The sequence below is a fragment of the Raphanus sativus genome, chromosome 6 (genome assembly GCF_000801105.2).
Source record: "Raphanus sativus cultivar WK10039 chromosome 6, ASM80110v3, whole genome shotgun sequence".
In the NCBI taxonomy this organism is placed as follows: Eukaryota; Viridiplantae; Streptophyta; class Magnoliopsida; order Brassicales; family Brassicaceae; genus Raphanus; species Raphanus sativus.
The window spans coordinates 2651517-2677099 of NC_079516.1; the positions used below are offsets into that span (position 1 = coordinate 2651517).

Here is a 25583-nt window from a genome sequence, read left to right on the forward strand (position 1 = left end):
GTTGGTACTAGGCCCTTTCAGTACTATTTTTATTTTCCCCTCTGTCAAAGCTCAACCTAATGGATGATGCTCATAATATTCATTGATGTCACCGTTTTCTGATATGAACTTTCAGTCAATAAAAAGGTCCACATCAACTCTGACAAGCTTATGATTGGAACTCAATCATATATCTAACTACATATGTGCCAAAGTATACCCTTCTCTTGGATTGTGTTCTGCTTCATAACTTAAACTCGTCAGTCCAACAAGCCCAGTGGTATATGGTTTTAAGCCAAACAGTGAGAGTTTTGCTCTCATTCTCGTTATGGCGATGGTGCAACCGAAGTCTAAACCGTCAGAGCTAAAAAGACTCTTAATCACCTAAGTGGTTTACATATGCTTAGTTATATAAATGGATAAGCTTTCTTGTATATTTTCATCAAGTTTAGGTTAAATGTGCAATTTTGAAAGGTATGAGGCCAAAATTTGAATAAAACGTCGTGTTCTTTTCACCTCAAGATTATTTTTGAGGGACTTTCCTGTATCTTTATATAATAATGGGGCAATTGTGAAACATTTATTTATTTTAAATAGAATAAAAAACACACACCAATAACTTCAGCATCAACCTTTCTTTCTTACGCAATTATAACTTCAACTCCACTCTCTCTCTCTCTCTCCACCTTGAATGTTGATCAATTCATAGAAGGAGGACAAGCTCTCTGCTTTGTTGCTTCTCTCTTCTCTCAATTTTGAGAAACAGAGAGAGAAGCCAGGAACAGAGTTCCCAAACAAACCAACTTGTGGGTTTTGGTGGGTTTCTCTTATTTTTTCGGAGTCCGAAGAAAAAAATCTTGAATTTTTCCCCACAAGATGTTTTGGTTTGGGTGCGACTGTTTTTACTGGAGCAGAGGAGTCTCCGAGTTTGATTCGGAACCGTCCGAGCCAAAGCCCTTCTCGCTTCCCTCTCCTCTTCCTTGCTGGCCACAAGGTATAGAAAAAAAAGAACTTTCCTTTTCTGGAAATTGCAATTTATTACTCTATAAGTGAATTGAAAGTAGCAAGATTTCGTTTATTCCCTTGAATTTTTGTTCTAATTTTAGGAAATTTTCGTTCTCCACCTGAAATTTTGGTGTTATTAACAAATGTGACAAGAACTGGCATGTGAAGAACAATTTGAGTTTTCGATTAGTCATTATTTTATTTTACATGATTTAACTAATCATAGATGATAGAACCTTCCTTGGTTAGTGACTTAATCTTATCTAGTTTTGTGGCTTAATTTAATTTAATACTAGTTTTTTTTGAAGTGGGGAATTATTGTTTGATTTATTGGAAGTGTAGAGTAAGGAAGATGCTTTGGAATATTCTGCATCCCATTTATCTTTTTTTCTCTCATCCTTGTTGTTTGACTCTGATTCAAGATTTTGTCTTTTACAACTTGATACACAAGTTGCTTAAGTCTAGTACTCTCTCCCTCATGAAAAATTAGTTTTGCTATAACAAAATTGATTGGTTTTGTTTATGCTGTCCGAGCATATAAAAAAAAGCTGTACTGTCATTTAATGTTTTGATAAGTGTAGTGGTCCATATATGGTACCATAATAGTTTATCCAGGTCTTGTATCTCTAATAGTTGTGTCCCCACCATTGCTTGTAAGGGAAAGAATGAGTGGTGTTTGATAGAAACAAATTTCAGCATTGGCTATACATGTGAAGCTAATGATTGATACCTTCTTTAATCATTTGAATGTTGTTAAAGCTAAGCGCCTCCTCGTGCTACTAATCAGTCGATCCTATCTACAAGTGTTTGTTACTTCTTTGGTGCTGAAAATGACTTACTCTCTTTGTTGCCAATCTCTTTGCAGGTCAAGGTTTTGCTACTGGAAGAATAAACCTAGGAGAGCTAGAAGTAGTTAAAATCACCAAGTTCCATAAAGTTTGGAGCTCTGATTCATCCCACGGTAAATCCAAAGGTGTAGCATTTTACAGAGCCGAAGAAGTTCCACAAGGTTTCCACTGCCTTGGTCACTATTGCCAGCCAACAGATCAGCCATTGAGAGGCTATGTACTTGCAGCCAGGGCTATCAAACCCGCCGATACCGATGATCTCCCACCCCTGAAAAAGCCTGTGAGTTTTTCCTTAGTTTGGAGTGTGGACTCAGACAAAAACGGTGGTGGTTACTTCTGGCTACCTAATCCTCCGGTTGGTTACAAAGCAATGGGAGTTATTGTAACAGATAAACAAGTGGAACCTGAAACAGAGGAGGTTAGATGTGTAAGAGAGGATCTCACCGAGAGTTGTGAAGCCTCTGAGATGATACTTGATGTAGGTTCTTCCAAGAAGTCAAATCCTTTTAGTGTATGGACCATCCAACCTTGCGAGAGAGGGATGAGGTCACAAGGCGTATCCGTTGGGACATTCTTCTGCTGCACTTGTGAACTATCATCTAATCAAACGGTCCGTGACATTGCATGCTTAAAGAATCTGGATCCGACCTTACACGCAATGCCGAATCTCAACCAAGTCCATGCCGTCATCAAACACTACGGACCAACAGTCTACTTCCACCCTGAAGAAACCTACATGCCTTCGTCCGTACAATGGTTCTTTAAAAACGGAGCTCTGCTGTACCGTTCGGGGAAGGACTCACAAGGCGAACCGATCAACTCCACAGGCTCAAACCTGCCTCCCGGAGGAAGCAATGATCTCGAGTTCTGGATTGATCTCCCTGAAGACGAAGAAGCAAAGAGTAACCTCAAGAAAGGAAACCTCGAGAGCTCTGAGCTTTACGTCCACGTAAAGCCAGCGCTCGGTGGGACGTTCACCGACGTTGCGATGTGGATCTTCTGCCCCTTTAACGGCCCAGCAACGCTCAAGATCGGTCTCTTCACTCTGCCTATGACCAGAGTAGGAGAACACGTCGGTGACTGGGAGCATTTCACTTTCAGTGTGTGTAACTTCTCCGGGGAGCTTTGGCAGATTTTCTTCTCTCAGCATAGCGGCGGCGGTTGGGTTGATGCGTCTGAGGTTGAGTTTGTTAAAGGCAACAAACCTGCGGTTTACTCGTCCAAGCACGGACACGCTAGCTTCCCTCACCCTGGAATGTATCTCCAAGGATCTTCCAAGCTTGGGATTGGTGTGAGGAACGATGTTGCGAAGAGTGAGTACGTTGTGGAGTCTAGCCAGAGGTATGTGGTTGTAGCGGCTGAGTATTTAGGTGTGGCTGAGCCGTGTTGGTTGCAGTATATGAGAGAGTGGGGGCCGGTGATAGAGTATGATTCAGGGTCTGAGATTGATAAGATCATGGATCTTCTTCCTTTGGTTGTTAGGTTCTCGATAGAGAACATTGTGGATTTGTTTCCTGTTGCTCTGTATGGAGAGGAAGGTCCCACGGGGCCGAAGGAGAAGTATAACTGGGAAGGAGATGAGCTTTGTTGAAGTCTCTTTTGCTAAGTGTTGTATTGTGTCTGATACAGTAATACTAGTTTTAGGGTGTGTGGTTGTGGTGGTTTGTATATGATGATGTTTATGTATCACTACTTTGTTGTTTTGTTTCTATACAAACTTCATATACATGAGTGGCATGAGGTTGCTATATTCTACATGTTTATGTAAGTGAACAGCTTTTATACTCCCTCTGTCCCATTTTAAGTGGTGTTTTAGGATTTTCATTTTGTTCCATTTTAAGTTATGTTTTCACTAATCTAGAAAGAATTTAATATGATTTGAATTTTATGACCAATTATAAAATACTGTACTTTTTTATTATTAATTAAACTAGTTTTATTTAATATATTTTTATGTTACCAAGACAAACTACATAAAAATATGTGTTTTCTTAATCTATGTGTAATAACCTAAAACATCACATAATGTGGAACAGAGGGAGTAGAAGAATAGTATCTCTAGCCGAACCTTACTTTCTTCACATTATTATCTGACCACACGCTTCCAGCTACCAACAACATCTTATGACACAACGTAATGTCCTTCTTGTGGTATAGTATTATGCAAGAGAGACTTTTATCTCGTAAGAGATGTTTACAGAAACATCTAAGGATGATAAGAACTAAACACCAAGGCGAGTGAATTGTCTACCGCTGGTTTATTATAGTAAGTGATTTTGGTTTTGATAAACCGGTTTAGTTATTGTGTCAAAATTGATATGGTTAGGAAACAGAAACAGAACACAACAGAAGCAATGAAGTAAAAGAAACACACTTCAAATCTATTTTCAAACGTTTATAAAAAAGTCCTGTTCTACTATTCCTCGAGAATATCGGTGGCAATAGATCCGAATCCATGGCGAAACTCAACCCGAGTTTCTGGGTTAGCAGCAGCATCATCCCCCTCCTCTTGCTTCTTCTTTCAATCCAATTCAAAGGCTCGTTCGGATCCGTATCAACTAAGGAAGCTTACGTCACACTTCTATACGGAGATGAGTTCTTATTAGGAGTTAGAGTACTGGGGAAATCGATCCGAGACACTGGATCTCGCAAGGATATGGTCGTTCTGGTCTCTGACGGTGTCTCTGACTACTCTAACAAGCTGCTTATGGTAAACCTTTCTATTCCTAGAAGCTTAAAGATAAAGATCTTTCCTTTTTTAGATGCTGATTTGGAGTTTTTTGGTTTATGTAAGGCTGATGGGTGGAAAGTAGAGAAGATTAGTTTACTAGCAAACCCAAACCAAGTCCACCCAAAGAGATTCTGGGGTGTTTACACAAAGCTCAAGATCTTCAACATGACTGATTACAAGAAAGGTAACTACTTTGTCTGTTTTAGACAAGAAAGGTAACTACTTTGTGTGTTTTAGACAAGAAAGGTAACTCATTTGTCTCTTTTAGACAAGAAATGTAACTACTTTGTGTGTGTTTTAGACAAGAAATGTAACTCATTTGTCTGTTTTAGACAAGAAAGGTAACTACTTTATGGTTTTATGTGTTTGATTTTCTTTTTTACAGTTGTGTATCTGGATGCTGATACTATTGTGGTGAAGAACATTGAGGATCTGTTCAAGTGCTCCAAGTTCTGCGCCAACTTGAAGCACTCCGAGAGGTTGAACTCTGGAGTAATGGTCGTTGAGCCTTCTGCAGCTTTGTTTGGTGATATGATGAAGCAAGTGAAGACCTTGTCGTCTTATACTGGGGGAGATCAAGGGTTCTTGAACTCTTATTATCCTGATTTTCCGAATGCTCGTGTTTTTGATCCTAGTTTGTCACCTGAGGTTGTCAAAACTAGACCGGTTCCTAAAATGGAGAGGCTTTCGACGTTGTATAATGCAGATGTTGGTCTTTATATGCTTGCTAACAAGGTAGTTGACTCTTTTTTTGTTCTGTTTTAAAGACCAAAGTGATGTGATCGGGAATCTTGAGATTCTCATTGTTTAATGCAGTGGATGGTTGATGACAGCAAACTTCACATTATTCACTACACTTTGGGTCCTCTTAAGCCTTGGGACTGGTGGACAGCATGGCTTGTGAAACCTGTTGAGGCGTGGCATGTAGGTGTTTCTCATTATTGCTGGGAAACTTGAGATCTTTTGAGTGAGTTTCTTAAGTTTAAGTTTCACCTCAAAACCTGCAGAGCATTAGGGTAGGGCTTGAGGAGACTCTTCCTGGAACTGGAGGTGGAAAAACCCCAAATGATGAGTTCATCGTCAAGCTCCTTTTCTTGTTACCACTTTGTGGGCTCTTGTTCTGCATTTATCGTTCCATACAGGTTAGACTTCTTCTTCTATCCAAACCGTTTATTTCGTCTAAGCTAAAATTCATCTCATTTGGATCTCTGTTTTCTATTGCAGGGACGTGACTTCTTGGGTTCATTGTGCAGGAACTCTGTATGCAATCAGATCAGACATATTTATTACAAAGTCAGGTCTAATGGAACACTTGGTTATAGTGGTGTATCGACATTGTCTACCTTGAATCCAAACTATCAAGTTAGTTATTTAGCATATAAATGTGCCATTTACCTGCCTTTTTGCTTTTTTAGATGCTAAAACTAATGTTAGTTTTTTATAACTGCAGCTTCACACTGGCTCCCACTCTAAGGTTCCTCAATACTTGGGGTCAGTTTCAGTTGTAGTCTGTTTCGTGGCTGTTTTGACATCGATTGGAGTTTCCTTTATGATTGTGCCGAGGCAAATCATGCCATGGACTGGCTTGATTTTGATGTATGAGTGGACATTTACAATCTTCTTTCTATTATACGGTGGCTTCCTACTTATTGTGTTCCAGTATGGCAAGAAAGTAGCAGTTCAATCAGGATCTCCTTCATCGCAAGCAGAATCATCGTTGGATGATTCAGGAAAAGGTATGGACAGACATGTTGAAAACATAATATATATATACATGTGGTAGCTTCTTAATTATGTTTATCACTCACTTCTTTGAAAAATTCACAGGTCATCAGCGGGCAGATGCGTCTTGTGACTTTACTACATGGTATTATGGATTAGGAATGGTGTTTTTGGCTCTTGCTGCCATTTCTCTGCCCTACATGTTAGGGGTCACCGCTTTATTTTTGAGGTAAACTTCTTTTTTTTTTCACATTGACAAGGAAAATATTACATCGCTTGCTTATGTTCCTCTTTGGTCTTTTCCTGATGTCTTGAAGTTGATTGCGTGTTCTTTCGTTTTAGTTACCTGTAGAGAATGTCTTTGTGTTGTTCGGTTTATTAGTGGATCTATCTGGATAAGTTTTTAGTTCATTGGTTTATGTACTGAACTGGCTACATGTGGATCAGGTTGGGTCTGATGATAGCAGTAGCCATGGTTCTAGTTTCGTTCATGACTTATGCTTCAGAGCACCTCGCAGTCAGATGGTTCCTCAAAGGTCTAGAAGACCGTGACACGACGAGAACAAAGTCAATCTGTTTCCTCTGCTGACATCACAAAAGTGTGTCCCAATGTAACTCACAACACAGCTTATGTATGATGATCTTTTTATTCTGTTAGAACAGGCTCTTGAATTTTGTACTTTCTTTTGTTATTATATCATTCTTCCTTACAAATTATCTCTAAGCATTGTCTTCATCGTGATAAAAGAGTTAAAGACTAACCCAAAACTTGATCACAAGTAGAAAATTATAATATAGAAGTAGGAGGATCGAACTTATAGTGCTTGTCGACGAAAAGAGATATGTCCCAAGTGCAGCTAAGTCCCTTGGGGATGATCACAAGGTCTCCTGCACCAAACTCTACAAACTCTGATGGTGACCCTTTTGGATACACCTTCACCTTTCCTTTCACCAAATAGCACGTCTCTCTTTCTTCAAACACCAATGCATATTTCCCAGGCTGACAAGACCATCTATTTTATCAGAGAGATTCATCATGTTATTTATTTACCAATATGAGGAATAGAGGAACCAGAGCATGTGGGTGTTTGATACTTACTTAGGCCATGACATGACTCCAAGCTCAGATAACTTTATTGTTGAAGGGTTGTGCTCGACTATGATATTCATTTTGGAAGACGATGTTTCAATGCTATTTAGATAGAACAGAGAGAAAGGAAGAAAATAGTTTTATGAGATGTGTTTAAATGGTGGACAGAGTAGTTGCATGTGTATGAATAAAGTGACTTTCTTATTTTTTTCCATTATTGAAAGAGACCATAGGAGAAAGGAATCTTCAAAGAAGGACTTTGACTTATAATGGATACAAAATTACAAAAAGTTCAAGTAATTTTGACGATGATTCTTCTCTTAAGATTGTCATTCATATCTTCGGTAAGTTTTATTATATGGTTTTATTTTTTCGAGAATGTTTGACTGATTCTTCGGTGGAAGATAGGTGATAAATGGGGGACATTGATTTGTGTAGCGCCCACATCTAGTTTGGCTGCTTCCTCATCTGTCTAGCTCTGTTATTATATATGCATCATCATGCAATACGTTCACATATTTATGGAGACTCATGCAATCTTTCAGACAAGAGTAAACATGAAACAACTAGATAAAGAGTGAAAGTTATGTCCAACAAAATCTCCATGTGAGGAGAACACCCTAATAAATTTGGAAACCAGTGTCATGATGTTTTCATCTGGTCTGGCCATTCACATGTCGAAAACATTTGTTCTTCTTCCTCCCCCTTGTAGTAACAGTTTTTAAATCAAGATTGCTAGTTTCTTGTTCTTGATGTAGAGTTTCTTGATCAAGTTCGGTTAATTATATAACTAATGGTATGAAACCGGTTCAGCCCAGTTTGGTTCGATTAAATAATCATCACGTGACCATCACATGATCATCGATTAATAAGTACGAATTGTTTTTTTTTTCTTCTTCTCTAAATTCAAATCCCTTTATCCATTCCTCGCTCACTCGGCCATGTCTCTCTTCTTCCCCAATCCTCTGAACCTCTCCAACTCAATCCACCCGATTCCTCGCCGCGCCGCCGGAATCGCCTCCACTCGGTGCTCAATCTCCGCGCCGGAGAAGAAGCCCAGGAGGAGGAGGAAGCAGATTCAGAAGCGCGAGAATGAAGACCCCTCAACCTTCGGCAGCAGCGAAGCCGTCTCGGCGCTGGAGAGGAGTCTCCGCCTCACTTTCATGGACGAGCTCATGGAGCGATCCAGGAATCGAGATCCGTCGGGCGTGTCCGAGGTTATCTACGACATGATAGCCGCTGGGCTTACCCCTGGCCCACGCTCTTTCCATGGCCTTGTTGTGGCTCACGCGCTTAACGGCGACGAGCAAGGCGCGGTAAATAAAAACGCTTCACTCTGTAGTTTAGTTTCTTGAATGTAGATTGTGTAGTCTGTATAGGGATTGAGCTGATGTGTTTAAGGGTGAAGTTTTCAAAAATTGGGACTTTGTTGTCTCTTGTAGTTTCTACGGTTTGTGGTTGTAGAAGTAAAACATAAAGAGACATAATGTGTTTAAGGGTGAGTTTCAAAATTACTGTGCTTTACAGAAATTGAGCTAATGGTTTAAGGGTGAGTTTCAAAATTACTGTGCTTTATAGAAATTGAGCTAATGTGTTTAAGGGTGAGTTCCAAAATTGGGACTTTGTTGTCTCTTGTAGTTTCTACGGTTTGTGGTTGTTGAAGTAAAAGAGACATAAAGAGTTTGATTTTGTGTATGTGTGTGTGGGTGGGTGATTGGAGTGAGAATTGAATTGATTTTGCGTTGTTGTGCTTTATAGAACTTGAGCTAGCGGTTTAAGAGTAACACTTTTTTTTTAACAAAGTTTCGAAATTGGGACATTTTTGTCTCTCGTAGTTTCTAGGGTGTGTGGTTGTTGAAGAGAAACTTAAAGTCTTCTTTTCTATGTGTGTGTGTGTGTGTGTGATTGCAGATGCACTCGCTTAGAAAGGAGCTAGGTTTTTCTAATGGTTTAAGATTTAAAAATTGGAACTTTTTTCTCTCTTGTAGTTTCTCGGGTGTGTGGTTGTTGAAGTGGTTCTTTTCTATGTGTGTGTGTGTAATTGCAGATGCACTCCCTGAGAAAGGAGCTGGGTGCAGGCCAACGTCCACTTCCTGAAACCATGATTGCTCTGGTTAGACTCTCTGGTTCCAAAGGAAATGCACAAAGAGGTCTAGAGCTTCTCGCCGCTATGGAAAAGCTTAACTATGACATTCGTCAAGCTTGGCTAATTCTTGTTGGTAATCTCTCTTGCCTAGATAATGTGTTAGATTCTTTTTTTTTTATATGTGCATACCATTTAATTATTGGGTTGTGGTCTTTTTATAGAGGAACTAGTGAGGACCAACCACTTGGAAGAGGCGAATAAAGTTTTCTTGAAGGGTGCTAGAGGTGGGATGAGAGCAACCGATCAGCTTTATGATCTGATGATTGAGGAAGATTGCAAAGCTGGAGATCATTCTAATGCCTTGGACATTTCTTACGAAATGGAGGCAGCTGGTAGATTCGCCACAACGTTTCATTTCAACTGTCTTCTTAGTGTGCAGGTTTGTTATTTGTATTCTTGGAATGTATATATAACACACGCCTCTTCTTTGTCTAATGACATCAAATTTTTTGTGTAGGCTACTTGTGGGATTCCAGAGGTAGCTTATGCTACATTTGAGAATATGGAGTATGGTGAAGGTTTGTAATTTTCTCTTTCGATTGTTTGATTTAGTTGTTGCATGATGGCTACTGATATGGTTTAATATAATCTTGGTTTTTAGATTTTATGAAGCCTGACACCGATACATATAACTGGGTGATTCAAGCATATACAAGAGCTGATTCATATGATAGGTAATTCATACAAAGGTTTAACTGTATACATTTATCTCAGAAGGTGAACTAAGTTTCAGATAGCTTGTTGAATAAATCACAGGGTTCAAGATGTTGCTGAGTTACTTGGAATGATGGTTGAGGATCACAAGCGTGTACAGCCGAATGTGAAGACTCATGCGTAAGAGAATCTTATAATTTCAACTATACCCACTTTGCATTTCTAACAATCTGTATAATAATCTATTTCAGGCTTTTAGTTGAGTGCTTTACGAAATATTGTGTTGTGAAGGAAGCGATAAGACACTTTCGTGCTCTGAAAAACTTTGAAGGAGGAACAAAAGTTTTACACAATGCAGGGAACTTTGAGGATCCTCTCTCTTTATATCTCCGAGCATTGTGTCGAGAAGGTATGCAATACACTTTTACACATGCTTTATACTTCTTCTTCTGTAAATTAATTCAAAAGATACCTTCTGGCTCAACCCTTGGACCAGGTAGAATTGTTGAGCTTATTGATGCTTTAGATGCAATGCGCAAAGATAACCAACCTATCCCTCCAAGGGCCATGATTATGAGCAGAAAATACAGGACACTAGTCAGCTCATGGATCGAGCCGTTGCAAGAAGAAGCCGAACTTGGTTATGAGATTGATTATCTAGCAAGGTACGTAGAGGAAGGGGGGCTCACCGGTGACCGCAAGCGTTGGGTGCCTCGAAGAGGGAAAACTCCTTTAGACCCCGATGCTGCTGGATTTATATACTCAAACCCTATTGAAACATCTTTCAAACAGAGATGTCTTGATGACTGGAAAGTTCACCATAGGAAGCTCTTGAGGACCTTACAGAGCGAAGGTCTTCCAGTTCTAGGAGACGCGTCGGAATCTGATTACATGAGAGTGATGGAGAGGTTAAGGAACATAATCAGAGGTCCTGCGCAGAATCTGTTGAAGCCGAAAGCAGCAAGCAAGATGGTTGTATCAGAGTTGAAGGAAGAACTTGAAGCTCAGGGTTTACCAATTGATGGAACGAGAAATGTTCTTTACCAGCGTGTTCAAAAAGCAAGGAGGATTAACAAGTCTCGAGGTCGACCTCTCTGGGTTCCTCCAATAGAAGAAGAGGAGGAGGAGGTGGATGAAGAAGTAGATGAATTAATATGTAGAATCAAGCTACATGAAGGAGACACAGAGTTCTGGAAACGCCGGTTTCTTGGAGAAGGATTGATTGAAACTACGGCTGAATCCAAGGAAACGGATGAATCATCAGTAGATACAGGTGAGATTGTGAATAAGACTGAAGATATTGCAAAAGGAGCCGATGAAGATGAGTCTGAGGATGAGGAGGAACAGGAAGGGGATGAGGATGATGATGAAAACGAAGAGGAAGAAGAAGTGGTGGTTGCAGAACCTGAGAACCGAGCAGAAGGAGAGGATTTAGTAAAGAATAAAGCAGCTGACGCTAAGAGGCATCTCCAAATGATTGGAGTCCAGCTCTTGAAAGAATCCGATGAAGCAAACAGGACAAAGAAACGCGGGAAGAGGGCGTCCCGTATGACACTCGAGGTGCGTATGCATAAATAAACTATGATTATGTTTATTATTTATTTCATTTAAGTAGTCACATGTTCATGAGTGGTTCTCTCCGTCAGGATGATGCAGATGAGGATTGGTTCCCTGAGGAACCATTTGAAGCGTTCAAAGAGATGAGGGAAAGGAAAGTTTTTGATGTTTCGGACATGTATACAATAGCAGACGTTTGGGGTTGGACATGGGAGAAGGATTTTAAGAACAAAACTCCAAGGAGATGGTCACAAGAATGGGAAGTGGAGTTGGCAATTGTGCTCATGGCTAAGGCAAGAGACCTCTATAAAGCACTATAGTATAAATTTACATGATTCATCATTTTAATGATAACGAATATGTGTAGGTGATTGACTTGGGTGGAGTTCCAACGATTGGTGACTGTGCGGTGATATTACGAGCTGCTGTAAGAGCTCCCATGCCTTCAGCCTTCTTGAAGATCTTGCAGACCACACACAGTCTTGGCTACGCTTTTGGCAGCCCATTATACGATGAGATCATCACGTTGTGCTTGGATCTTGGAGAACTTGATGCGGCCATTGCTATAGTTGCTGATATGGAAACCACGGGGATCACTGTCCCTGACCAAACTCTTGACAAGGTCATATCTGCTAGACAGTCCAATGAGATTCCTAAGTCTGAGCATGAAGAGCCACCACCATCATCAGAAAGCTCTTAGTATCTTCTTACTGTGAAGGTCCTGTATAAGTAACAGAAATAGCAAGATGCAGCTGTATCAGTTTTAGTTATGAAAGTTTTGTTTTTAGAAAAAATACAATCCAGAGAAAATTTAATATAAGTACTAGTGTAGTTCCGAGTGTAGAACAGTCTATAATTTAAAATTTTGCTTGTATCCCATTCCACAATCTTACATAGACAAGATCAGCATATGTCCTTTATTTATACGACAAAATGCATGCAGGACATGTGTGAAAAGATTATCAGAGAAATAACCATAACAAAAGGAAAATAACATCACTTCCCACTTCTTTCTTCACTTCTATCACCTCCATCTGTAACATCACCACTGCCGTTACCTATTACTTCATTCGTCGTCACCATGAATGTTGTTATTTTGATATGTGTTAATATCTTTTGGTGTGTTATTTTCATGAATCGATTGGTTTGTATTTACTGATTTAAAACTAAGCAACTACAAAAAAAATCATCTCAATATTATATTATTGAAAATCAACAATGGTCAAGAAGGCATTCAACACTGTGAATCAGTAAAACAAATATTATACCATTTGAATAAACATTGTGGTACAATATATGATATGGTATTAAATTTTAGAATTAGAAAAAATAAACAAGTCTGGCAGCAATGTTACGACAATCTTATGTCTTTCTACATTTTATGATTGTTATTCTTCAGCTCCAATAAAATAAGCAGTTCAAATTGAAATATACTCATTTTGTTTTGTTCGATTCTATTTGATAAACATAAAATAGAAATAAAGCTTCTCTCTTCGATGTGTTATTGCTGTGAGTGAATGGATTGTTTTGCATTATTTATTTAACATATTTATTGTAGCAGTGCCGAAATTGCATTGATGAACGTTCACGCGTAGAAAAGAAGGTTTATACCAAATTGTCACACATCGATTCATGATTATATTCTTCAATTTTTTTGTACATTGTACATTTCATTAATTCACCCTAAATACAACTGTGGTTTGCACCTGGATCCTTCGGGCCTTGAACAGTAGTGAGAACGTGCATTATAACGTGCTCTGGATACGCGTTTCATTTCGAATGCGAACACACAAGGCAATGGCCAGTAGTTTCTTTAAGGATTTAGTCTTTCTTTTGTAAGGATACTTGTATTGTAATTAAGGTTGTGGTTTGCGCCCACAGCCTTCCGGGTTAATTTGAAGAGTCGTGTAAACGTGCGTTCCCATGTGAATACACTTTCCATAGTTTGTGCTGGATAAGTGGATATACATTGTCCTGTAAGGCTTTTAATGATTTAATCTCTCTTTTTTTTTTGGTCAAATGATTTAATCTTTCTCTAATCAGGATATCTGTACTATACTATAATTAAGGATACTTAACTTTCGTTGACTTGATGATATTAACAAAAGAGACAACAAATAGCCTTGATTAGTTAGTTGGGGACAACTAAAGAAGTTTGTTTATCATTTTAATCATGAAATTAATATGGGAAATTAGATTCTATAACCACAGAAAAAGCATAATTCACCAACTAGCTATTTTTTCTACCAGACCTATACACACCGTTATTTATCTATATTAATATTGTATTACCTTTTGCATCAACCGGTTCAACTTGCTACCAAAAAAATAAAAAAAATAATTGTTAATCTATCAAAACTAAATCGTGGCTTATCCAACTTCACATCTTCTCCTCCATCTCATTTGAAAAGCTTTCCCATCTTCTTCATAGTCTTATTCCAATCATCTTCGCTTGTGGCATCTTCCGACATTGACGGTGAGAAAGTGGTAGCGGCTATTAGCAGATTATTTCTTCTAACATACCGGTTTATGAGGTTTTGTCTGTGACGGAAAGAAGAGATTTCTCAGATTTCAAAAGAAACAGTCACGAAGACACCAACATGTATGTATTTGAATTTACAGAAAATCTCCGTCGTATGTGGAAGAAGATGAACAGTTTTTATATTATATTCTATTCTATTAAATGTATGTAGAATAGAAATATAGACAATGTGTATTTTCATATTTTGTTATATGTTTTATTCTGTTACTACACTATTTATCTTGTTCCATTCCTTTTGACGGTTAATAAGAAGTGTTCTATTTTTACTCATAGTTCGTAATTTCTTAAATCTATTGTTACATGTTTTCTAATTTGTAAAAATTGCATTTAATTTATATTGTATAGTTTAGTATTACGTAATATTATGTATTTTTTAGATTTTGATATTTGGGTTTAGGGTTCATATTTGGGTTAGGGTTTAGTGATTAGAGATTAGGGTTTAGTATTTTGAAGATGAAGAAGTATGGTTAGGGTCAGAATTAACTTCTTAAATGCAATCATAGACATTTCATAATTTCACCAATATGTACTAGTTATTTATTTTATTCTATTCTATTTGGGTTTAGGGTTTATATTTGGATTAGGGTTTAGTGATTAGAGATTAGAGTTTAGTAATTTGAAGAAGAAGGGGTGAGGTAGGAGTCAGCATTAACTTCTCACATGCAATCATAATCATTTCATAATTTCACCAATATGTACTATGTTATTTATTTTGGGTTAGGTTTATACTTTCGTGTAGGGTTTAGGGTTTAATTGGTACAATTGTAGTTGACATTGAGTTTAGTGATTAACTGATACGTTTATTTTAGATTTCAACTACATTTTCACGTTTTCTATTCTATATGCCTCATGTAGAATGGTAATGTATCTTCCTGGTATTTCAAAATTAAGATTTAGTTTATGGAAGATTTGGATTGACATTGGATTATGGTTTATATTTTCGTGTAGAATTTAGTGATTAGTTGATAAAGTTTGGTTTATACTTTCGTGTTGGGTTTAGTGATTAGGGATTATGGTAGTGTTTAGTTTTTAGAAGTTATGAATGAATTTATAATTATATACTATTTCGGTCAGGTGGAATAGAACATTTAGGTAATGTATGTGGTCAATAAAGTGTGACGTGGATAGCTCTTTCTTCTTTTCTGTAAAATAGTTTATAAATATACTTGACCATATATTACATGAATTACGTGGATACACAAAACACATCTTTACCGGTTAATGGCAAAGAAGAAGGGCATTACCGGATAAATTAGGGTACAAATGCTAGTTTCTTCATTATGTCAAAATCATTGTTATTCACTTAATTTCACTTCTAAATATGGCTATTACACAAATAAGCCCAATTAATATTCTCCTTGTTTTTAATACATGAAGTTTCAAAAACAATTTTTTATTCTAAATTAGATGACATTTTCAATTTTTTATATAACATTATTAATAATTAATGTCATATAATTAATGTCATATGGTTAATAATATTATATATTTTATTTTGTTATTGATTGCATCCGAGGCCTCTATATTATTGACTGGCAGTTCATGAAGACCTTTCTCTGTACGGCATGCATCTATTGATGTACTCCCTCCAACTTTAAACGTTAGCAGTTTTAGAGAAAAAAGTTTGTTTCAAAATATAAGATGTTTTCATATATTAATGCACCTTTTATACTTATTAAATATTGTGTAACCAATAAAATAATTTATATTTTTATGATTGATTGAATTTATACATTAAGTGTTACTTTTTGATTTTTTTAAAAAATATTGATGCTTTTAACTAAAACTACTCATATTGAGAAATAGAGTGAGTATTTTATTATTTGCATTTATCTGCCTTATGATACCTCTCAAGTCGTTTGACTTATGACATTACTATGTAGTAACCTGCGCTTTGCGCAGGATGAGATTATTAATAACGGTTTTCTAAGATAAAAGGACATTAGTTCTGTATAATCTGGATATTGGTTCGGTTTTACGTTGTTTTTTCGGTTTTTTCAATTACATTTTCGTGGGATGAAATATAACTACCATTCTAAATCTATATTTATTTTGTTTTTCAGTTATATTTAGTGAAGTTTTTTTTCTTTTTCGGTGATAACCCCCAAACTATTATTATTTTTGTAGTTTTATGTTGTATAAATTTTAGATTAGTTCTGATGTCGAACCAATAATTTCATTTAAAACTCCTATACGCATGCAAAATCAAATCAACTCTAAATAATAGTTGAAGGACACAGAACATCTAATGTTATTTGTGTTGTTTGTACAAACAATATTGGTGACATTTTAAGATTATGTATTTAATATAAGATAATCTAATATTATTATATTTTTTGTTTAAGCTTTCATATATGTTAGATATAATATAAAAAGTTGTGCAGTTATACTCATAGAAATTTGTTTTAATGAGTTTAATAATATAACTGTATTAATAGTAGTTTTATATAATTTATTTTTAATAGTAGTTTTTATTATATTAGATATATTCGGTGATAACAAAAACTATTATTATTTGTTTGGTATTATAAGAATTTTACATAGTTCTTATGTTGAACCAATGATTTCATATTATAGTTTCTAAACGGGATATAGTTGTAAAAATAAAAAAAAATTAAGATAAATCATTTCAATACAATTTAATAAATAATGAAAAAAACATTATGAAAAAAGAATATTTCAACTTCCAATAGAGTTACATATTTCACCATTCTCTTGAAAAAAAGGTGACTGTTCTCGAGTGTATAGATGCAATATCGTGAACAATGAAAGGAGACTTATATAGGTATGTAAACCTAAATGAACAGTCCATATATGCCGTGTATCTTGACATTAATAACATATATTCTCAACTTGCAGTTCACTCAAAGTAATACATTTATTACCATAACATATATATACACGAATATTTGCTATACACGCCTAATTAATTTACTTTGCGCATGTCACAAATATTTGCTATACACGGCTCAACCTGGTTTCTGTCCTAAATCAAATCAAGACTCGTTTTTCCTGGTTTAATTTTGATTGGGTTAGTTAAGGTCAGATTCGGTTTAATTGAGCACCCGGACCAGAGGTGGCCGGGAATCTTATGATTAATCACAGCATCATAAAATTTAACACGTTTTGCACTACACCGTAATTAACATTAACTAATGAGTGAATACAGCTACGTGCATGTGTAACTGTAGAAAACTTTTATTCGAAGAATTATCAGTATGTATAAAGAACATACCGCAAACAAAGTTTAACAAAAACACGTCCATGCAAGAAAAAACTATAAAGAACATACAGCAAACAACGATTAACAAAATGAAAGAGTATTCTCTCAAAGCCAGTTCCTTTTCTGGATTGTCTGACGACAGAGAAGAAGGTGAGGAAGAAGAATCCGATGTCATTGACCTACGATTCACTTTTGGTAATGACAAAACCAGTTCCTTTTCTGGATTGTCTGACGACTGAGAAGAAGGTAAGAGACTTGGTGCATTTAGAGATCACCATGAATGCGATGTGTGATCATGACTGTAAAGGAATGTGCTTGAAGTGCGGTGCTAACCTGAATAAGAGGACTTGTGGTTGTGGCAATGAAGAGAAGGATAAAGGATATGGACCTCTTGGGAACCTGAGAAAGCAAATGCAGCAGAACCATGGACAGGTTCGCTAACTTCTATTTTGATCTATGCAAGGTGATTGCCACTTTTCTCTTCAGTTACATCACGATTTTTGTAAATAGAGCCATGGACAGGTTCGCTAACTATGCCATTACCGTCTTCTTTTGCTTATCTTCGAGTTTTGAAGAAGTGGATGAGGTCTTTATAAAGTCAGCATCATCTCTCTCTTTGTGGCATGCCCAACGCTCCAATTTCGTTGGTCCTCTCTTTGAATCCACCATCATATCTCTACTCATGCTCTGTTAACTAATCCCCTTATGTTCTCGAACAGAAACCAGTCACTCAAACACTCGTGTTTTCATTCTGTTTTTTTGTTTCGTTAGAAATTTAATTAAGGCAAGTTCGTAGAATCAAAAAACTCTCAAACTCGTCTCGTGATGACACGTGGCAGAGTCAATGTGAATGCATTAAATGCAAAATGATTCTCTTTTAATAATAAGGAGATATTTGAATTTTTCCCCCGACAAAAAAATAAATAAAAGAAATAATTTAGCTGTCCATGTGGCGGCACCTGTGATTATAATTATTTTGAATTGACTTAAATGCAACTCAGGTCATTTTTAATGTTCCGTATTCTTTTTAAAAAAAGTAAAAAACTAACCAACTTGATTGATTTTTTTTTTTTTGAACAACCAACTTGATTGGTTTTACCTGGCTATATATTTACAATGAGTATCTGTTATATGCATTTTCATACCTTTCCTCCTTACCCACGATAAGAATGAATACACACTTTTGGTCCCCCGCCCATAGCGATGAGACTGCTGAAGATGATTCTGTTTTGGCAAAGCATCCTCGCATTCCTTATACTTATTTTTGTGGCGACTGTCCGGAGAACATCGATCCTTTTGAACCTTCCTGGGATTGCGATTCATGCAACAAGATGTGGCATCTTGGTTGCATCCCAAACTCACCGGACGATATAAACCACCCGTTCCACCCATACCATCCGCTGGAGCTTCTCATTGATGTCCCACAACCACCTCATCACTCCAAGGGGAAATGCGATGCATGCCAGCAAGAACTCAAGAGCTATTTCTATCATTGTTCCAAATGCGATTTCAGCATGCACGTAAGGTGTTCCAAGAACCCACCACCACCGACTGTAGAAACTCCGAAGTGCCACGAGCATGCACTCACATGTATGGTTAGAGATGACACGTTCACTTGCAACGCTTGTGGTACCCATGGTGAACGATGCCCTTATGTATGCGCTCCCTGCGGTGTCATGTTCCACCGGGAATGTATCAACCTACCACACGTCATAAACATCAATCGCCACGACCACCGGGTCTCTCACACCTATTCTCTTGGTTTTGGGAATTGGAATTGCATGATTTGTCACAAGAAGGTGGACTGGAGGTACGGAGCTTATACATGTTCGACATGTCCTGATAATTATGTCGTTCACTCCAAATGCGCAACTAGAGTTGATGTGTGGGATGGGAAAGAGCTCGAAGGGGTGCCTGAAGAAAACTTTGATTCTTCACCGTTCAAAGTGATTGAAGAGGGAATTTCAATTAAACATTTCTCCCATGAGCATATCTTATATAAGATTGAAGAGGAGGGTGATATCGATACTCAACGTGATGGAAGCATACGTTGTAAATCTTGCCTCCATCCTATATTTTCTGAGAAGCATTACAAGTGTATGGAATGCAACTTTATCATCCATGAAACATGTGCTAATCTTCCTCTTCGAAAACGACATTGGCTCTCCACTAAGCGGTTTTACCTAAACGCCAATGAGGATAATACAAACAAAGCTCTCTTTCAATGTGGTGCATGTGAAACACCATCCAATGGTTTCAGGTACAGGACTTCTGAGGGATTATCACTAGATATGCGATGTGCGTTCGTTATCTCATCGTATTGTGATTATGGATGTCACCCACATACCCTCTTTCTCACTACGCTGGACAAGGGCTTTTGTGGGGGCTGTAAGCTGACCAAAAAGCATGTGCTGCGCTGTACTGAATCTGAATGTGATTTCTCCTTGTGCTTGGCGTGTGCTACTCTGCCGAAAAAGATAAAACGCAAGGGTGATGCTCATTTTCTCTTCTTGCGCCGTGGTGAGAAAGCCAGCGGTAAGTATTGGTGTGAAGTTTGTGAAACTATTTTAGATCCACATAAGGAATGGTTTTACGCATGCCATGTTTCTGGAGTCACTTTTCATATTCGGTGTGTGGTAGGGGAGTTTCCAAATGCTAAGCCAGGATTCACTTATCATTATCAATGTGTGCTAGGGGAGGCTCCATCACTCATCCACGCAAGATCCTACCGTACCACGCAATATGACGAGGAGATAATACGACTTGTTCCCAATGACCGTATTACGAGACCAAAATGCGGCTCATGCGGCTCTCGTTGCCTACGTCCCCTTATTTTAGAGCTCTACTTGTATCAGACTTATGATAATGTTTATTGTTGTGATGTTAAATGTTCTCTCCAATATTTGAGCAACACAACACAAGAGTATAAAGACCTAAAACAAAAAATATATGATATGTAGATGATTAGGTACTATGTTTTTTTCTTATATTTATGTTGGTTTGTTGCCATTTAGTATTTTAATTTTTTGTGTTGGTTTGGTTTTTCCCATGTATTGCGTCTTTGTATCTCCTATGGTGGGCTGCTGGCTCCCGTAGCGGTTTACTGCTACCCGGCTTTGTATCTCGTTAATGTCTTAAACTGTTAATATAAAGTCGGTAACTTGGTTGGTTTTTGGTTTTTTCATTCTTCTTCTTTTCAATAATGACGAGAAATCTTGTAACTCGAAAAATATAAGTAATGGTGGGATTAGCCTATTTAGTTACTATTTACAGGAGATTTCCATCCATTACATTTGGAACTCGATAAAAAGTTGTTCAAACAATAGCCACAACTTTTTTACCCTGTACTTGTGAACAATTCTTTATAAATGTTTGCGCTCAGCAATGAAACCTAATCTTTCGTTACTTAAGATTTATAGCAAAATCGCATTTGCTCATATGTCAGAGGCAAGGTAACATTTTTTTCCTGTTATGAACAATTCATTATCGAGTTTCTGTTGTGAACAATCTCATTTGCTAATGTTAGAGTGGAGTTGGCAATTGTGCTCATGAACAAAGGCAAGAGACATCTAAGGCATTATAGTATAAATTTGCATGATTCATAATTTTAATGATAATGAATTTGTGTAGGTGAATGATTGAATTGGGTGGAGTTCCAAAGATTGGCGATTGTGCGGTGATATTACGAGCTGCTATAAGAGCTACAGTACCTTCAGCCTTCTTGAAGATCTTACAGACCACACACAGTCTTGGCTACTCTTTTGGCAGGTTAATTAGGCTGGTCTAAGCCATGACTAAGTTGATTCTATTAACTAAGCTAATGTGATAATCAATTGCAGCCCACTGTACGATGAGATCATCACGTTCTGCTTGGACCTTGGAGAACTTGATGCGGCCATTGCCATAGTTGCAGATATGGTAGACCACATGGATTACTGTCCCTGACCAAATTTTAGTAATCATTCTAAATATTTAGTTTGCTAAAATTTCATATATTACTTAGAATAGTAAAATTAACATTTCAAAATCTTCATTATCTAGAGAAATAAAGACGACAGAGGTTATAAACTCTTTGACCATCATCTTATGTAAGTGCTCAATGAAACTATACACTAAAACCAAATTTTCATATTTGTGAAAAAAATTCAAAATCCATGGATTAACCCATTTTAAAATAATGAGTTTTCGGTAAATCCCTTATATACTGAAGTTTATACTCTTCACTTTTGTTTAAAAATTTCAAACCGCATTCTACATTTGAATTAATGTATTTTAAACAATCTTTCATGTTATATAGGAATCATTCTAATTTTTTAATATTTATTTACTAAAATTTCATATACTACCTAGAATAGTGGAATTAACATTATAAAATCTTTATTATCTAGAGAAACGGAGACAACCGATGTTCTAAACTCTTTGACCATCATCTTATGTTAGTGATCGATGAAACCATACACTAAACCCAGATTTTCATATTTTTGAAAATTTTCCAAAATCCGTGGGTTAACCACTTCTAAAATAATGAGTTTTCGGTAAATCCCTTATATACTGAAATTTATACTCTTCATTTTTCTTTAAAAATTTCAAACCACATTCTATGTTTGACTTAATGTATTCTAAACTATCTTTCATGGTATATATGAATCATTCTAATTTTTTAATATTTAGTTTACAAAAATTTCATATAATGCCTAGAATAGTGGAATTACCATATAAAATCTTCATTATCTAGAGAAACGGAGACAACGGAGGTTCTAAACTCTTTGACCATCATCTTACGTTAGTGCTCTATGAAACTATACACTAAAACCAGATTTTAATATTTTTGATTTTTTTTCAAAATCCGTAGGTTAACCCCTTTTAAAATAATGAATTTTCGGTAAATCCCTTATGTACTGAAGTTTATACTCTTCACTTTTGTTTAAAAATTACAAACCGCATTCTACAATTGAATTAATGTATTCTAAACTATATTTCATGGTATATAGAAATCATTCTAATTTTTTAATATTTATTTACTAAAATTTCACATAATGCCTAGAATAGTGGAATTAGCATTATAAAATCTTCATTATCTAGAGAAATGGAGACAACCGAGGTTCTAAACTCTTTGACCATCGTCTTATGTTAGTGCTCGATGAAACTATCCACTAAACCCAAATTTTCATATTTTTGAAATTTTTCCAAAATCTGTGGGTTAACCACTTCTAAAATAATGAGTTTTCGGTAAATCCCTTATATACTGAAATTTATATTCTTCACTTTTGTTTAAAAATTTCAAACCACATTCTACGTTGACTTAATGTATTCTAAACTATCTTTCATGGTATATATGAATCATTCTAATTTTTTAATATTTAGTTTACTAAAATTTCATATACTGCCTAAAATATTAGAATTAACATTATAAAATCTTCATTATCTAGAGAAACGGAGACAACAGAGGTTCTAAACTCTTTGACATCATCTTATGTTAGTGCTCGATGAAAGTATACACTAAAACCAGATTTTTATATTTTTGATTTTTTTTTTCAAAATTCATGGTTAACCCCTTTTAAAATAATGAGTTTTCGGTAAATCTCTTATATGCTGAAGTTTATACTCTTCACTTTAGCTTTAAAATTTCAAACCACATTCTACATTTGAATTAATGTATTATAAACTATCTTTCATGGTATATATGAATCATTCTAATTTTTAATATTTATTTACTAAAATTTCATATACTCCCTAGAATAATGGAATTAGCATTATAAAATCTTCATTATCTAGAGAAATGGAGGCAACAGAGGTTCTAAACTCTTTGACCATCTTCTTATGTTAGTGCTCGATGAAACTATACACTAAAACCAGATTTTCAAATTTTTGAGATTTTTCCAAAATCCGTGGGTTAACCCCTTCTAATATAATTAGTTTTCGGTAAATCCCTTATATATTGAAATTTATACTCTTCACTTTAGTTTAAAAATTTCAACCATATTCTACATTTGAATTACTGTATTATAAACTATCTTTCATGGTATATAGGAATCATTCTAATTTTTTAATATTTATTTACTAAAATTTCATATACGCCCTAGAATAGTGGAATTAGCATTATAAAATCTTCATTATCTAGAGAAACGGAGGCAACAGAGGTTCTAAACTCTTTCACCATCATCTTATGTTAGTGCTCGATGAAACTATACACTAAAACCAGATTTTTATATTTTTGAAATTTTTTCCACAATCCATGGGTTAACCACCCCCTTCTAAAGTAATGAGTTTTCGGAAAATGCTATATATACTGAAATTTATACTCTTCACTTTAGTTTAAAAATTTCAAACCACATTCAACATTTGAATTACTGTATTATAAACTATCTTCCATGGTATATAGAAATCAAAGAAGAGTATAAATTTCAGTATGTTTTATACTCCATGGTATTAGTAAACTATCTTCCATGGTATATAGAATTACTGTATTATAAACTATCTTCCATTAAAAAAAATGGAAGAGTATAAACTTAAGTATATAGAGCATTTACCGAAAACTCATTATTTTAGAAGGGGTTAACCCACGGATTTTGGAAAATTTTCAAAAATATTAAAATCTGGTTTTAGTGTATAGTTTCATCGATCACTGACATAAAATGATGGTCAAAGAGTTTAGAACCTCGGTTGTCTTCGTTTCTCTAGATAATGAAGATAATGATGGTCAAAGAGTTTAACCCACGGATTTTGGAAAAAAATCAAAAATATGAAAATCTGGTTTTAGTGTATAGTTTCATCGAGCACTAATATAATATGATGGTAAAAGAGTTTAGAACCTATGTTGTCTCCGTTTTCTCTAGATAATGAATATTTTATAATATAAATTCCACTAATCGAGGCAGTATATGAAATTTAAATAAATTAAATATTAAAAAATTAGAATGATTCCTATATAACATGAAAGATAGTTTAGAATACATTAATTCAAATGTAGAATGTAGTTTCAAATTTTTAAACTAAAGTGAAAAGTATAAACTTCAGCATATAAGGGATTTACCGAAAACTCATTAGTTTAAAATAGGATTTACCGAAAACTCATTAGTTAACCCACGGATTTTGAAAAAAATCAAAAATATGAAAATCTGGTTTTAGTGTATAGTTTCATTGAGCACTAACATAAGATGATGGTCAAAGAGTTTGTAACCTCGATTTTCTCCGTTTTTCTAGACAATGAAGATTTTATAATGCTAATTCCACTATTCTAGGCAGTATATGAAATTTTAGTAAACTAAATATTAAAAAATTAGAATTAATGCTATATACCATGAAGTATAGTTTAGAATACATTAAGTCTAACGTAGAATGTGGTTTGAAATTTTTAAACAAAAGTGAAGAGTATAAATTCCAGTATATAAGGGATTTATAGAAAACTCATTATTTTAGAAGGGGTTAACCCACGGATTTGAAAAAATTTCAAAATATGAAAATATGGGTTTAGTGTATAGTTTCATCGGGCACAAACATAAGATAATGGTAAAAGAGTTTAGAACCTCCTTTGTCTCTGTTTCTCTAGATAATGAAGATTTTATTATTCTAATTCCACTATTCTTGGCAGTTTATGAAATTTTAGTAAACTAAATATTAAAAAACTAAAATGATTCCTATATACCATGAAAGATAGTTTATACTACAGTAATTCAAGTGTTGAATGTGGTTTGAAAATTTTAAACTAAAGTGAAGAGTATAAACTTCAGTATATATAGCATTTACCGAAAACTCATTATTTTAGAAGGGGTTAACCCATGGATTTTGGAAAAATTTTTAAAATATGAAAATCTAGTTTTAGTGTATAGTTTCATCGAGCACTAACATAAGATGATGGTCAAAGAGTTTAGAACCTCTGTTGCCTCCGTTTCTGTAGATAATGAACATTTTATAATCCTAATTCCACTATTCCAGGGAGTATATGAAACTTTAGTAAATAAATATTAAAAAATTATAATAATTTCTATATACAATGAAAAATAGTTTATAATACAGTCTTCAAATGTAGAATGTGGTTTAAAATTTTTAAACTAGAGTGAAGAGTATAAATTTCAGTATATAAGGG

General features: G+C 35.7%; 5 protein-coding genes across 5 annotated transcripts; 4 read left to right on the plus strand and 1 right to left on the minus strand.

The window, feature by feature from the left end:
* The first annotated feature begins 606 nt into the window (after positions 1–606).
* On the plus strand, positions 607–3558 carry LOC108811575 (hypothetical protein At1g04090). The gene is made up of 2 exons (XM_018583638.2): positions 607–973; positions 1850–3558. The coding sequence occupies exons 1-2, from the start codon at positions 856–858 to the stop codon at positions 3421–3423; spliced, it is 1692 nt and encodes a 563-aa protein (XP_018439140.1). The 5' UTR covers positions 607–855; the 3' UTR covers positions 3424–3558.
* Positions 3559–4191: 633 nt separating this feature from the next.
* On the plus strand, positions 4192–7002 carry LOC108806930 (inositol phosphorylceramide glucuronosyltransferase 1). Its single transcript, XM_056990131.1, has 9 exons — positions 4192–4542; positions 4627–4747; positions 4949–5298; positions 5380–5487; positions 5571–5705; positions 5788–5925; positions 6014–6299; positions 6391–6514; positions 6733–7002. Exons 1-9 carry the CDS (start codon positions 4288–4290, stop codon positions 6872–6874), a joined length of 1659 nt encoding a protein of 552 aa, XP_056846111.1. The 5' UTR covers positions 4192–4287; the 3' UTR covers positions 6875–7002.
* On the minus strand, positions 6941–7581 carry LOC108806931 (uncharacterized). The gene is made up of 2 exons (XM_018579146.2): positions 7385–7581; positions 6941–7298 (listed from the first exon to the last, which is right to left on the minus strand). Exons 1-2 carry the CDS (start codon positions 7453–7455, stop codon positions 7073–7075), a joined length of 297 nt encoding a protein of 98 aa, XP_018434648.1. The 5' UTR covers positions 7456–7581; the 3' UTR covers positions 6941–7072.
* A 697-nt stretch (positions 7582–8278) lies between these two features.
* Positions 8279–12611, plus strand: LOC108806768 (uncharacterized). The gene is made up of 10 exons (XM_056989242.1): positions 8279–8691; positions 9423–9594; positions 9683–9900; positions 9979–10039; positions 10123–10195; positions 10278–10355; positions 10427–10584; positions 10672–11735; positions 11822–12025; positions 12100–12611. Exons 1-10 carry the CDS (start codon positions 8317–8319, stop codon positions 12430–12432), a joined length of 2736 nt encoding a protein of 911 aa, XP_056845222.1. The 5' UTR covers positions 8279–8316; the 3' UTR covers positions 12433–12611.
* A 6055-nt stretch (positions 12612–18666) lies between these two features.
* LOC108838285 (uncharacterized) lies at positions 18667–21442 on the plus strand. Its single transcript, XM_056989515.1, has 3 exons — positions 18667–20364; positions 21159–21265; positions 21337–21442. The coding sequence occupies exons 1-3, from the start codon at positions 18667–18669 to the stop codon at positions 21440–21442; spliced, it is 1911 nt and encodes a 636-aa protein (XP_056845495.1).
* Positions 21443–25583: the final 4141 nt, after the last annotated feature.